Source organism: Arvicola amphibius, chromosome 14 (genome assembly GCF_903992535.2).
Source record: "Arvicola amphibius chromosome 14, mArvAmp1.2, whole genome shotgun sequence".
Lineage (NCBI taxonomy): Eukaryota > Metazoa > Chordata > Mammalia > Rodentia > Cricetidae > Arvicola > Arvicola amphibius.
The window spans coordinates 42,057,434-42,070,381 of NC_052060.1; the positions used below are offsets into that span (position 1 = coordinate 42,057,434).

General features: G+C 41.6%; 1 protein-coding gene across 2 annotated transcripts in view; it reads left to right on the forward strand.

Annotated features, from left to right (window-relative positions):
- The window catches only part of Cenpe (centromere protein E), a 57,069-nt gene that overhangs the window by 26,890 nt on the left and 17,231 nt on the right, over positions 1-12,948 (forward strand). The window contains exons 27-38 of one of the 2 annotated variants that reach the window (XM_038311468.1): positions 69-359; positions 481-630; positions 1,635-1,907; positions 4,009-4,167; positions 4,389-4,673; positions 5,087-5,374; positions 5,950-6,104; positions 6,270-6,555; positions 7,136-7,294; positions 8,479-8,739; positions 11,385-11,489; positions 12,517-12,735. In XM_038311468.1, the coding sequence (XP_038167396.1) occupies positions 69-359; positions 481-630; positions 1,635-1,907; positions 4,009-4,167; positions 4,389-4,673; positions 5,087-5,374; positions 5,950-6,104; positions 6,270-6,555; positions 7,136-7,294; positions 8,479-8,739; positions 11,385-11,489; positions 12,517-12,735 (2,631 nt within the window). Of the gene's footprint in view, positions 1-68; positions 360-480; positions 631-1,625; positions 1,908-4,008; positions 4,168-4,388; positions 4,674-5,086; positions 5,375-5,949; positions 6,105-6,269; positions 6,556-7,131; positions 7,295-8,478; positions 8,740-11,384; positions 11,490-12,516; positions 12,736-12,948 lie in introns of both variants that reach the window. The other variant, XM_038311470.1, reaches the window with a different exon arrangement.

A 12,948-nucleotide genomic window follows, 5' to 3' on the forward strand; every position in this document is an offset into this window, starting at 1 on the left:
ATGGTACTACATAAAAATTTAGCAAAGTATCAGCAATATGATAATTATAAAAAATTGTCCCTCATAAGAACCAGAAACTGCAAGAAAAGCAGCAACTCCTTGTCAGTGCAGAGGAAGATGTGAGTAAGATGCAGGAAAGGCTGACTGAAGTGGAGAGTCTAAAGGACCAGCTCAGGAGCCAAGGACTGGCGTTGGAGCGCATGGAAACAGAGAGACTTGAGTTGTCTCAGAAACTTCAGGAAAACTGTGAGAAGTTGAAATCTCTAACCAAAGAAAGAAATGATCTAAAGGAATTGCAGGAATCATTTGAAATAGAAAGAAGACAGCTTGCAGAATATGCAAGAGAAATCAAAGCTACAGTAAGTAATACTGTAGCCTTTTCTCTATCTGCTAAATATTTCTTTGGAAAGCTAGTCAGCTGGGAAGAGGGAGGCGGTGTTGAGCAAGGGCTGTAAAATTCTTTACATTTCCCTTCCTAAGGGCCTACAAACAGAAGGACTAAGCATTGCTCACACACATCTGAAAGAGCACCAAGAAATCACTGACGAGCTAAGAAGCATTTCTGAGAAAGAAGCTCAGGGAGCAAGCGCTCAGGACACAGAAAAATCCAATATCAAATCGCAAGAAAAGGTATGTCATTTTTTCCTCATGTCCTCGGCCACTTCTTTCTTCCTCCTTTTAAGGAAAATAAGTAGATAGTTATAATGTATCCATTGGCTAAGAATTTGTTGACTGTGTACTGGAGTAGACATAACATGGGTTTCAGATATAAAGGGGAAAGTCAGGTATGTTGGTGCATACCTGACTCAGCACTTGGGGGTGGAGCAGGAGAATCAGGAGTTAAGACCATCCTGTACTCCGCACTCCACAGAGAGGTCAAGAATGGATAGCCTATGTAAGACCCTGTCTAAAGAAGGAAAGAGAAGAGAAGGAAACGGTGACGGAGGGACAAAATCCTGATTGGTTTGTAGTAGAAGGAAAAAGCTGATAAATGAATGAGACACCATCAATAACTGTAACTGTTATGGAAAGATGGCAATGGGATAACTGGGCAGTCTGCTCTTTGCCAAGCACTGGAAGTACTGTGTAATAAAGCAGGTCTTTTTGTCAGTGTGTGACACGTGACAGTTCCTCAGTTCTAACGTGGTGCCTGCGGGAATATGATAAGCAAAGTGCATCGTTCCACTAGCGATTGGTGTGAATAGGAAGTCTGTGTGCACAACAGAAAACTTGGGAGATAGCATTTGGATTCAACAAAAGATGGGGACTATACGTTTACTGGAATATTTATAAACACCTAAGACAATTTCCTTTTTTGCTTATAATTTGAGAACAAGTCTAGAAACTAAGCCTGTAACTGACTGAATTAAGAGTGTGATGATAATATATGCAGATTGGTTCACTTTGGAAGCAAAAAAGGAAGCATGACAGACTGGCAGTAGACATCATATAGAATCCAGATGGATTGAAAGAGAGAGTGTATAACAGAGACTTGTTGCCCTAAGGGAGACTCTAATATTCAAGGTCATATTCATTGCTGGGTAAAATTTCCTGATCTTTTCTATTTAAAAAAAGAAATGTAATCTCTAGTTAGTAACACTGCGCTTTATGAATAATATCACAAGATCCCAGAGCTTCGAGAACAAGAGCTCCTTCCTATTTTGAACGAAGTCAAGGAGATTCCAGGAAAAGTGGATGAACTGGAGCCATTGGAAGAACACTCCAGAACAACTGGTTCAGAGCCACCAGAAAGCATAGAGAGGCTTGGGCTGACTGAGAAGCTTCAAGAAAGTCAGAAAGAGATCAGATGTCTCGCTGAAGAGAGGGACGACTTGAAAATGATGCTAGAAACACTTCGTGTCGAATGTGCCCAGCTGAAAGAAGATGCCAGAAAAACTTTGGCTAAAGTGAGTGTTTTGTTTTGTGTTGAGATAGTCTCATGTAACCAGACTTGGCCTTGAATTCATATTTCTCTTGCCTCCCTTTCCCAAGTTCTAGGACACAGGCATGTGTACCACTATGTTTAGATAAATGAGCTTCTTTCTTCCTTCTTAACTAGTGTTTTATAAAAGGGTTGCTTGTGTCACATTTAAAAATCTCAGTGCTAACTCTCTGCAGATGGTTCTAATCATGTAATGATAGGAAGCAGGATAATTAAAAATTGTTCCTGAATGTAAGGAAATAGTTGAAACTGTCCGAACATCTTTGTTCTTGAGTATTCAAAATTGACTTAGAAGAATCAATGCTTTAATAACAGAAAAGAGAATATTTTCTTTCTTTCTTTGAGTCCACGCCTCCACACTATATCTGGTGATAGAACTGTATGTAATCTCCTCACTCTGGGAGTCTGAGACAAGTGGGTGAGGTCCTGTATTAAATTGCCAGAAAACCTTTTCTCCTAGAAGGCATTTCTGTCTTCTTCTTTGCTTTGGTTGGAAACCTGGAAATCATCCCTGCTCTTGCTGTGTCTTCCTGTTCACTCACTGCAGTCCAGTGTCCAAACCGTACTGGGGTGTGTTCTTGCATGTGTGTGCTTGCGTGTGCATGCATGCATGTGTGTGCATGTACGTGTGTTACATGAACAGGTAGACTTTATAAACAGTGTTTTTTTATCAAAGGTATGCTGTGTGTTAAAACCCTCCATTTTTTTAATCCACATTACCAATACCCTTATACAGAATCACCATTATTTCTTTGTTTCTCCCTATATTCATTTTGTTTTAGATTTTTATTATTTTATGTGTCTGTGTGTTTTGCCTATTTATACATCTGTTTACCACATGCATGACTGATGCTCAAGAAAGTGATGAGCCTCCGTGTGGGTGCTTACGTTCATTCTTACACATGTCTAATACAGTTCCCATTCTGAGACAAAGTGCTGTGTTCTTGAATGTGTTCACTCTTTAGTGTTACTTTTTAAAAACTAGACTCCACTCATGGCTCATGAGGCCCAGGACCACAGACACTGCCAGTATCTAACCTTGCTGCAGCCTCACTTTCCCTGATGCCCTGTGCCCTTCTGTTCTCCTCAGGACTTGTTAGTGATCTCCCTAGAAAGCCTTTCCAGTCACCCATGATGATAAGTGTGCCTGACAGTAATGCCCTGAGTAGCTCATCTCTTCTGTTTGGTGAAATTTGTCATAGTGTCTGTCTTTTCCCCCTAAAGTGTGATTCTGGCAGAAATCATAGAAAGAAAGAAAGAACTCACTGTTTTATCTGTAGCCTTGTCTAATAGGATACTTGACAATGTAGTGAGCCCTCAAATAAAACTGTCTGGAGAGTGGAAGAATGTGGAAAACTTACTCTAAATAAGCAGCCATTGGATACTCTCTCTATTATAAAAGAAAATGCCTAATTTCTTTTCTTTATAATTATCTTTATATATCAAATGTATTGTCTTGTAATTCCCTGAAGATACAGGAAGCTCTCACAGACAAGACCAGTTCTTGGATGTGGAAGGAAAGGGCAGGGAAAGGACTATGGAGTGGGGGGAGGTGGCCAGCTGAAGAGCAGCGCAGAGTCGGCTCCAGGTCACTGAGAGGAGCGGCAGAGATGCTCGAGTTGTGAACGGACAAGTATTAGGAATGTAGCCGGGGCTGTGCTAGCTTAGTAAAAAGGTGTTTATAGATCCTCCAAAATCCATGACTTCCCTAACACCGAATAGTTGGCTTGGTTTCCAGCACCAGGTATGATTTCTTTCTTGTTGAGCAGGTCTTAAATCTAGTTAGAGAACTGCTGGTTACCAACAATGTATACTTGCTACTGCCACACCTGGGGGTTATTGTGCTGTACTGGTCGGAGGAGAAAGGGCGTCTACTGTACCTGTAGCCAGTTCCCCGGCAGAGCACGAGCCGTCACAACATCTCAGAGATGTTACAACTCAAAGAGAGTTTCCTCTTTCTCTATATTTCTCAAGAGCTTTATAAGCAAAGCTTTTCAGAATGGAGTTAGTTATACTATAATGGTTAGATTTCCATAAATTTCTTGGAATTTTCTCTAATATTAAAGCATCTAGAAACTGAAGAGGAGCTTAACGTTGCTCGTTGTTGCCTGGAAGAGCAAGAGAAAACAAATGACACGCTAAGGGCGGGCCTCTCCCAGAAGGAGACCGAGCTGTCGGGTATCCGTGCACAGCTAGAGTCGACCACTGATGAACTAGAGAGAAAGGTAAACTGAGGGAGAGAAGCGGGGGGAGGGGGAGGGGATCGGAAGGGGATTGCTAACCTAAAGACTACTGCTTACATACTCATTTATTTTGGAATCTGTTCTGTATTTTTTCCTTAAAATAGGAGGAAGAGACTCATGTGTGTGTGTTTTGTGCGTGCGTGCGTGCACATGTGCCTGCCTGTATATTTTGTGCTGATAACTTATTTCATTGTTGTTTAAAGGTTCAAGAACTCTGTGAGAAACAGGAACAACTAAATATAAAAGAAACTAATGAGGCGCAAGCGAAAATGAATGAGCTAGACGAAGTCAAGGCGCTTCTCCTCGCCAAGGACTCAGCACTGCAGAGGCTGGAGAGTGACAGGCTCCAGCTGACTGCAGAGCTAGAAGGAAGTCAGGAGGAAGTGAGGACTCTAACCAAGGAAAGAGATGAGCTGAAGAGAGCACAGGAGGCTCTTCGTGTGGAAAGCGAACAGCAGAGAGAAGCCATGAAAGAAATTGGTGCTAAGGTGAGTCTGCTAATTTGGGGAAAACAAAATGAGGACTAAGATGATTGTGACGTCACCCGCTAAGTTTTATTAATTTTTCCGTAATGATGAAGGGGAAGCTAAAACTGTAGTAGTCATCTGAGTGATGATATAGAAATTACTAGTTCGCGTGATGTTTCAAGGGGAAGTGGATCAAGCAGCAGGTACTTGGATTTGGGAAAGGCAGATGCTGACTTTCAGGAAGAAGGGCTTCCTTGTTAAGTGGAAAAGGACGTGTACTTAGTTATTTGTTCCCTCCCATCTCGTCAAAGAAAGCACAGCATCATTAGACTAAATGTAAAAGTATCTGCCTTGATTTAGGAAAACGTCTTCCTTTCTCTTAAAAACAAGCAAAACCCATTTCTGTGGACCTGAGACCTAACTTATTTTCTCAGCTCCAAGAACTTGAGGACAGAGAGCATGAATGCCTAGCGATGAAGACGGTCAGTGAGACTCAAGGAAGCGGACATGAAGTGGAATGCTTGACCAAGCAGCTGAACGCCCAGAACGCAGCTCTGGAGAGGGTGGAAATGCAGAATGTAACCTTGACTCAGAGGCTTCATGCAACCCTTGACGAAATGGGATCTGTAACAAAAGAAAGAGATGAGCTTAGGAGTATGGAAGAGCGCCTCACCGTAGAGAGAGACCAGCTGGAGGAGAACCTTAAAGAGACAGTAACTAGAGTGAGTTGCCATTTCTCCACCATCATGCAGCTTAACGTGCAAATGACACTGGGCAAGTGTGCAATTTGTCCCGAATCTAGTTGTAGCATTTTACACTTGCACGGTCCTGCAAAGACAGCAGATTCACACTCTCCATTAATAGGGGACTGGTACAAGACACACAGCGTATCTGGATCACGGAGTGCTGTACCTTAGCTAACAAAGTAGACTGGCACTGTGTCTGTAGTATCCTCCTGGGGAAAGGTGAGCTAACAGTGCTTCATCTAGAATATGTAATCACGTCCCGGAGCAGCTCAAGAGTGAGGACTGGGAGGCCTGAGAGGACAAGAGAACTTTTTTTTTTGCAGGCATAGAACTGGACATTTATTACTTAGAGGGAGAGAGAGAGAGAGAGAGAGAGAGAGAGAGAGAGAGAGAGAGAGAGAGAGAGAGAGAGAGAGAGAGAGAGAGAGAGAGAGAGAACGTGCGTGCCAGGAGGGGAACAGTGAGAGAGGACAAGAGAACTTTGATCTTTTGTATAGCTTCCGTCTGAACTGTTTTTCTTCAATGTCTTCTTTCTTTTCCTAATAATTAAGGGTCTGGAAAAAGAAGAGGAGCTGAGAGTTGCTCGTGTGCACCTGCAAGAGCACCAGGAGACTATCAGCAAGCTCAGGGAGAGTGTGTCTGATAAGGTAGATGAACTATCATGTATCCAAGGGGACTTGGTACACACGCATGCTGTTCTAGAAGCATGCGGATTTTTAATCTGGATAGACGGGAACTGGAGTCAGATCCTCTGTGTAAACTGTGAACCTGTCTAAATTTGAGGCCCATGATTTGCTGATTGAATTTTAAGACTGTTGTTTGGGGATTTTTGCTCATACGTTCAGTGCTCTAACTTATTATATGGTTGTCTTAAGAGCCAAGAACTCCAGGAAAAAGCACGTCAACTTTCTCAGGTACAAGCTGAGCTCGGGGAAAGGATGGATCAGATGGAGCAATTGAAGAAGCAGCTAGGATCCCAGAGCTCAACTCTGGAGAACATAGAAATAGAGAAGTTAAAGTTGACTCAGCAAGTTTATGAAAACCTTGAAGAAATAAGAATTGTCACCAAGGAAAATGATGACCTCAAAATTATGGATGAAGCCCTCAGAGTAGAGCGAGACCAACTGAAGAAAAGTCTTCAACAAATGGAAGCAAGTGTAAGTTCTATCCTGCCCTAGCAGGGGCAGGTCGGCATTGAGTCCTTCATTCCGACAGGAATGGCAGGTGGTTTGTGTTCCTGAACTGTTTGCATTCTGCGTTTCTTAGTGGAGTTTTTAACCTAGCTATATACTGATCCTGTTGTTAAAGAAGTGTATGTGCAGATGAGCATATACATAAACATATGTACAAGTGGTTCCCAGTGCTGCTTTGCTATCACAGTTTGTGATAAAAATAGGAAAGAAACAACCTAAAGGTGTCTTAGGAAGAAACCGGCAAATACAAGCAATATGCCAATATTCTGTGCAAGTCGGTTGGTCTCAATGTCCCAATCAGGAAAAGGTCTGTGGATTTCTAACAGTAAAGAATATTAAGTAGTGAGAGCCTCTCCCCCGCCCCTCTGCCCCCCATTTTGGTTCACTGGGTAAAGCATTTGCTGTACTAGCCTGACGATCTGAGTTCCTTCTCTGGAACCTATGTAAAAGAAGGACGGGGAAACAGACCCACAGAACTGTCCACGGATAAACACTTATTTCTGAAAATGCTATTTAATGTTAAGATATGTTCCTGTTTTAAAAGGATCTGGAAAAGCAAGAGAAACTAAGAATTGCTCACATGGATCTGAAGGAGCACCAAGAAACCATTGATAGACTCAGAGGCAGTGTGTCCAAGAAGACAGATGAAGTATCAAATATGAAAATGGAATTAGAAAATGCAAATACTAAATTACAGGAAAAGGTATTGATTGGGCATCCCGTTTGTTCATGCCTGAAAACCTTTGGGGTTATAAAGGTTCTCCATACTGGGAATCAGTTTGGCAGCGCTCACTGTAAGGCCTGCATTTCCTTTCCTTGGGTGTGTACTGAAAAGGGCAAGGACCATTCTCCTGCACAGCCAACAGCAATGTTCGCAGCAGTTTATCCAGAACAGTGGGAAAGTGAGAACAGCCTGCATATCAGCGAGTGAGTGGGGACTGCCTCGTCATCTTAAGTTCCAAAGGAAACAAAAGTAGACCAGCATGTGAAAGGTCAGGTTTATATTAACCTCAAGGAAAGTATACACAGATGTTGGATGCTGGAAATGCTGTCTAGTTTGGCCTGGGTTATGGTTTTATAGATGCATGCATATATCAAGAATAACTAAGCCAGGTGGTGGTGGTAGCACATGTCTTTAATCCCAGCACTTGGGAGGCAGAGGCAGGTGGATCTCTATGAGTTCAAGGCCAGCCTGGTCTACAGCAAGAGTTTTAGGACAGCCAGGGCTACACAGAGAGATCAAAAAAAAAAAAAAAAAAAAAAAAACGGAAAGAAACACCAAAAACCCAAATTCTACATTTAAGATTAGTATACTTTCTATGTGTTATACCTCAAAGAAAAAAAACTGAGTGCCTTTAGGAACCATTTATAAAAATTAGATGGAAAGATTGCTGTCTAGTTGGTTAGTAGGTTTAGAGACTATTCTTTTCTCCCCCACCGAGAGTACTGGGATTAGGGCATGCATGGCCACTCCCAGCAAAGCTGTGCTCCAGCCTTCTTTTAAAGCAGTCCTTATCCTGGCCTGCGCTTAAGAGTTTCCAGCATCTCTGGCAGGCGGCTCCACAGCCGGCTCCAGAGGCTCACGTTCCTCTGCCCTCCATGATCACCTCACTCACATCGTGGGAAGTGATGGAGAAGTGGCTCAGACATCCTCTCCTAGAGGACCAGGCTTGATTCCCACAGATTACCTGGTGGCTCACAGTTCTCCTTTACCTCCACTTCCAGGAGACTCCTGACACCCTCTTCTGACGTCCATGGCGCCAGGCATACACATGGTGCATAGACATACATGTCGGCAAAGCACCCTTAACCACAAAGTAAAACAATAAAAGTTAAAGATAAAGCTTTCTTTGAAGAGTCTATCCTAATGTGATTTCTTGTCTCCAGATTCAAGAACTTAAGGCAAATGAACTTCAACTTCTTACATTAAAAGGAGAGGCCACTGAAACACAAAAGCAACTCAAGCAGCAGGGCTTAACTCTGAGTAAGATAGAGATGGAGAATTTAAATCTGGCCCAGAAGCTTCACGAAAATCTTGAAGAAATGAAATCTGTAATAAAAGAAAGAGATAATCTAAAGAGAATGGAGGAAATGCTCAAGATGGAGAGAGACCAGCTCAAGGAGAACCTAAGGGACAGCATGCGTAAGGTAAGCTGGGCATCTTCTTCCTGTCTAGAACCACCACTACTTGAAAGTACAGGATCCATAGATGAGCTCTCTCCTTCCCTCCCTCCCTTCCACTCTCCCCCCTCCTTCTCTCCTTCCTTTGTTCTTTCCCTCCCTCCCTCCCTCCTTCTCTTCGTCCTTCCCTCTCTCTTTCCCTCTCTTCCTCCCTCCTTCCCTCTCTCCCTCATTCTCTCCCTCCCTCCTTCTCTTCATCCCTCCCTCCCTTGCTCTGTGTGTGTGTGTGTGTGTGTGTGTGTGTGTCTGGTACCTGGCAATAACTAGAAGAGGGTGTTAGAGCTCCTGGAACTAGGAAAAAACAGCAGGTGGTGCTCTTAACTGCTGAGCAGCCATCTTTCTAACCAAACATTGATTGCATCTTTGAAAACTTAACCAGTACATGCAGTACATTGGTTCAGCAGTCCACTTCTAGGAATTTACCCAACCAATATATTCACTGATTTAGCAAAAAATACATTGTTCTGTATAGTGATTTGTGGTGACCAAAATCTAGAAGTAAGCCAAGTATCCACCTTCAAGGCACTGGCTACATAGGGCTCATCCCTGTGATGGAATTCTAGGCCTCAAATTATTTATGTGACTCTGCGCTTAAAAGATAGTGAAAGAGAAAAATAAGTCGAGGAGTTGAGTGGGGAACAGCACTGAGGAGAAAATAGGGTCAAAACTTGTACTCTGGCTCCTTGAGTCTGTTTTGTGTTGGTTTTGAGTTTTGTTTGTTTTTCAAGACAGGGGTCTCTCTTTATAGCCCTGGCTGTCCTAGAACTCACTCTGTAGGCCAGGCTTGCCTCGAACTCACAGAGATCTCCTGTCTCTGCTTCCTGAGTTCTGGGATTAAAGCCCGGCTCCTTTGACCATCTTGTACCCCAGGCATACTGTAGAGATCGTTTCTAATTGAGCATATATTTTTCTTTGAGCATATTTAGTCTCTTAGAAGCAGTGATAAAATACACAAATATGGGCTAAGAATTTCTGGTCTAGTGTCCGAAATGCTCAATTTTAGAAAGGTTTTTGGCACCAGCATGAAACTCAAAAACTTGAATTTGGGAGGATTTCAGTAAAGTCAAGGCTGCGAACACTGTTAAAATCTGAAACATTGATTTCGAAAGATACTCTGTGTATGTGTATATATACATATGCAACAATAGACATTGCCCTTCTGTGAAGAAATTTTTTATTCTGATCTATTTTATAAATTATCTCAAGAGCCAAGAACTTCAGGAAGAAGAGCTTCAGCTTCTTAAAGAGAAAGATGTCAATAAAGTTTATAACAAAAAAAGGGAAATTGGGCAGTTGAAGCAGTTTGAGGCCCAGAATTTCTATGTGCAAAGTGTGGGTGAAAATAACTTGCACTTGATTAAGAAAGTTCATGAAAACTTAAAGCAATGAGAATTGTAGCCAAGGAAAACAGTGGAGCTAACCAGAATAAAAGAGTCTCTCCAAGTGGAAAGAGAACAATTCCGAGAAACCCTAGACACGTGCTATGAGCATGAGTTCAGACCTGCCTTTGCTGAGCAGCTGAGACCGAAGCCTGGGGGAGTGCCAGTATGCGTTATCTGGATTTGGGTGTTGTGAGTTTGTTTGGGGTTTTTCCTCTTTTTTTTTTATGTCTGTAGATAGTGGAAGTGGTGAGAAACACACCATGATTATAACATAGAAAGGAAGCATAGAGGCCACAGTGCTTTTCAGAAAATTAAATTCATCTTTAAAAAAAGATTTGTTAGATACTATTTTCCTTCTAAATTTCTGAAACAACAACCACAGAAAGAAAATAGCTTTACCTTGAGTGGAAGACTAGCTCAAAGACTACATCTGCGAAAGAGTAAATGCCTCCTTTCCTCTACTGATAGACTCTAGAAGTAAGTGAGCCTTCATTACTGAAGTTAGAAGGAAAAAAGCAGAGTAGAGATTAAAAAGGAGTTTTCTTGACATTATTTCAGAATAATCTTTAAAAGTTTAATTCACTACTCTAAAAAGTAGTATAAAATTTAGACAAATTAGGTATATAAAGTAAATCTGTAACTTTCTATTTTCACATTTGCTGGGTAAAGTAGAAAGCCTCATGTACTATTATCTTAGGAGTCCGGCGTATGTGGGACCTGTCTAAATTTACAAACACATAATTTGTTTGGCAAATGTGAATCGAGCAGATATTCTTCTGGGTATTACTATGCCTAACTTAAACTTAGTTTAATGAGGAAGGGTATGTCTGTTCTGTATTTTTTAATCAATGAAGAAAGAATATGAAAGAAATTTTTAGACTTTCCACCCAAGGTGGAAGAACATACAAAGCTTGGGTTCTCTAATATATTTAGTTGGTGACAGTAATTCTAATGTGGACATCTGAGAGGTTACAAACTGGAGATCCAAGACCTAGTGAGCAGCACGTCCTTTTCTAGATGCCATGTGCTTCTCGCTCGTATTGAGTGAGTTCAGTGACGTCATTCGCTGTGTAGTTTGGCAGTAATTATTACTTCCTTTTGCCTATTTTAATACTTTTATATTACAATAAAATATTTAATTCCATCACAGAAACCCGATGTAAGATGTAAGCATGTATGGTTAGACTTGCTATGTAAATGTAGTTATTGCTATGCATTTCTTTGTACCAGGACCATCAGAACCATAAAGAGATAGTAAAACATGCAAAGGAGTTACTGTGTGATGGAGAACAACATGGAACAAGAAAGCTTCAAGAAAAGTGCCTCAGGATAAAAGTAAGAGCCTCCTGCAGGAGCTGTGGCATTGTTGTTGCCGTTCCAAAGGTCCTGTCACGCCTAAGAGAATTAAAGGAAACTGTGTATAGCGAATAGATGATACCAGATGTTTCCCTAAGCATTATAGCCTAGTACAGGATGCATGCATGTACATGTACACATGTGTGTACAAATGACACAGTGGGAGTGTATGGTTCGCTTTTTAAGGACCATGTGGGAGAGTGATCCTGAGTAAATCTCTAAAAGCAGTAGATAGGGATTAAGAGTCCAAAGCTCCCAAGGCAGAAGCTGCCTCCTGTTCCAGGAGTTTCGAGAGGGGAACTAGTGAGAGAAAGTAAGATCGAAGCTGATGGAGGAGTAGACCACGAGGCCATGGAAAAACTCAGGTTTGCTCCGAGTAGGAGGAGGTCCTCTGGAGAGTTCTGTCGTGCTGCAAGAGACAGCATATGACCTACATCTGGAAAGGAGAGATTTGAGTATAGAAAGTGGAATATAAGCAGAGAATCTTTCTTTTTGTTTTTGTTTTCTCAACACAGGGTTTCTGTAGCCCTGGATGTCCTGGGCTGTATCTGTAGACCAGGCTAGCCTCGAGCTCACAGAGATCCACCTGCCTTTGCCTCCCGAGTGCTGGGACTAAAGGTGAGAGCACCGCTGCCCACTGAGAGAGCTCTTTTGAAAGGTGAATTTTAATGATGTAGACAGAGATCACAGAGAGACAGAAGTCGAAGCAGTGCTAACAGATCACAGACTACAGCACGGTGGAGAGGGGCGGTTGGAGTCATGGTCGCTGATTCATACACAGATTTTTGCTGCTTTTATCAATATCAGCCAGAAAAGTTGGATTTCTTACTGTATTTTCCTCTGGTTAATTTTTACAATCTTATACATTGCTTCTATAATCTAAAAATCATTAATTATATCTTTTAAACACAAAGTTTTTCATTTCTTTTTTCTAATAGAAGGTATTACAGTGTTACATTTTGTTACAATTCCAGTATTCATTAACATGAATTCGGATTTCCTTTAGGAGCTCCTGAAAAGATACTCAGAGATGGGTAATGATTATGAGTGCTTGAGTCGGCTCTCTCTTGACTTGGAGAAGGAAACTAAAACCCAAAAAGAGCTGGTGATTTCTATAAAAGCAAAGCTTTCACTTCCATACCCACAAACCAAAGAGATTGAAAAGCTTTTTACTGCAAATCAGAGATGTTTCATGGAATTCCACAGAATCCTGAAGAAACTTAAGGTACCAAATTTTTTAGTATTGGCCTTATACTATAATTTCAATTATACATTTCAGTGTATTTAAATCTTTTGGGAGTTACCATGGGTACTATTTATATTAACCACCAAATTAATATGGATCTGAAGCTAGGATTTGTTCAACAAAGCCTGAGCTCTGCTTGCATCCCAAAGACGTCATGATCGGGTAAGGCAGGCTTGTGATTGGTTATAAGTG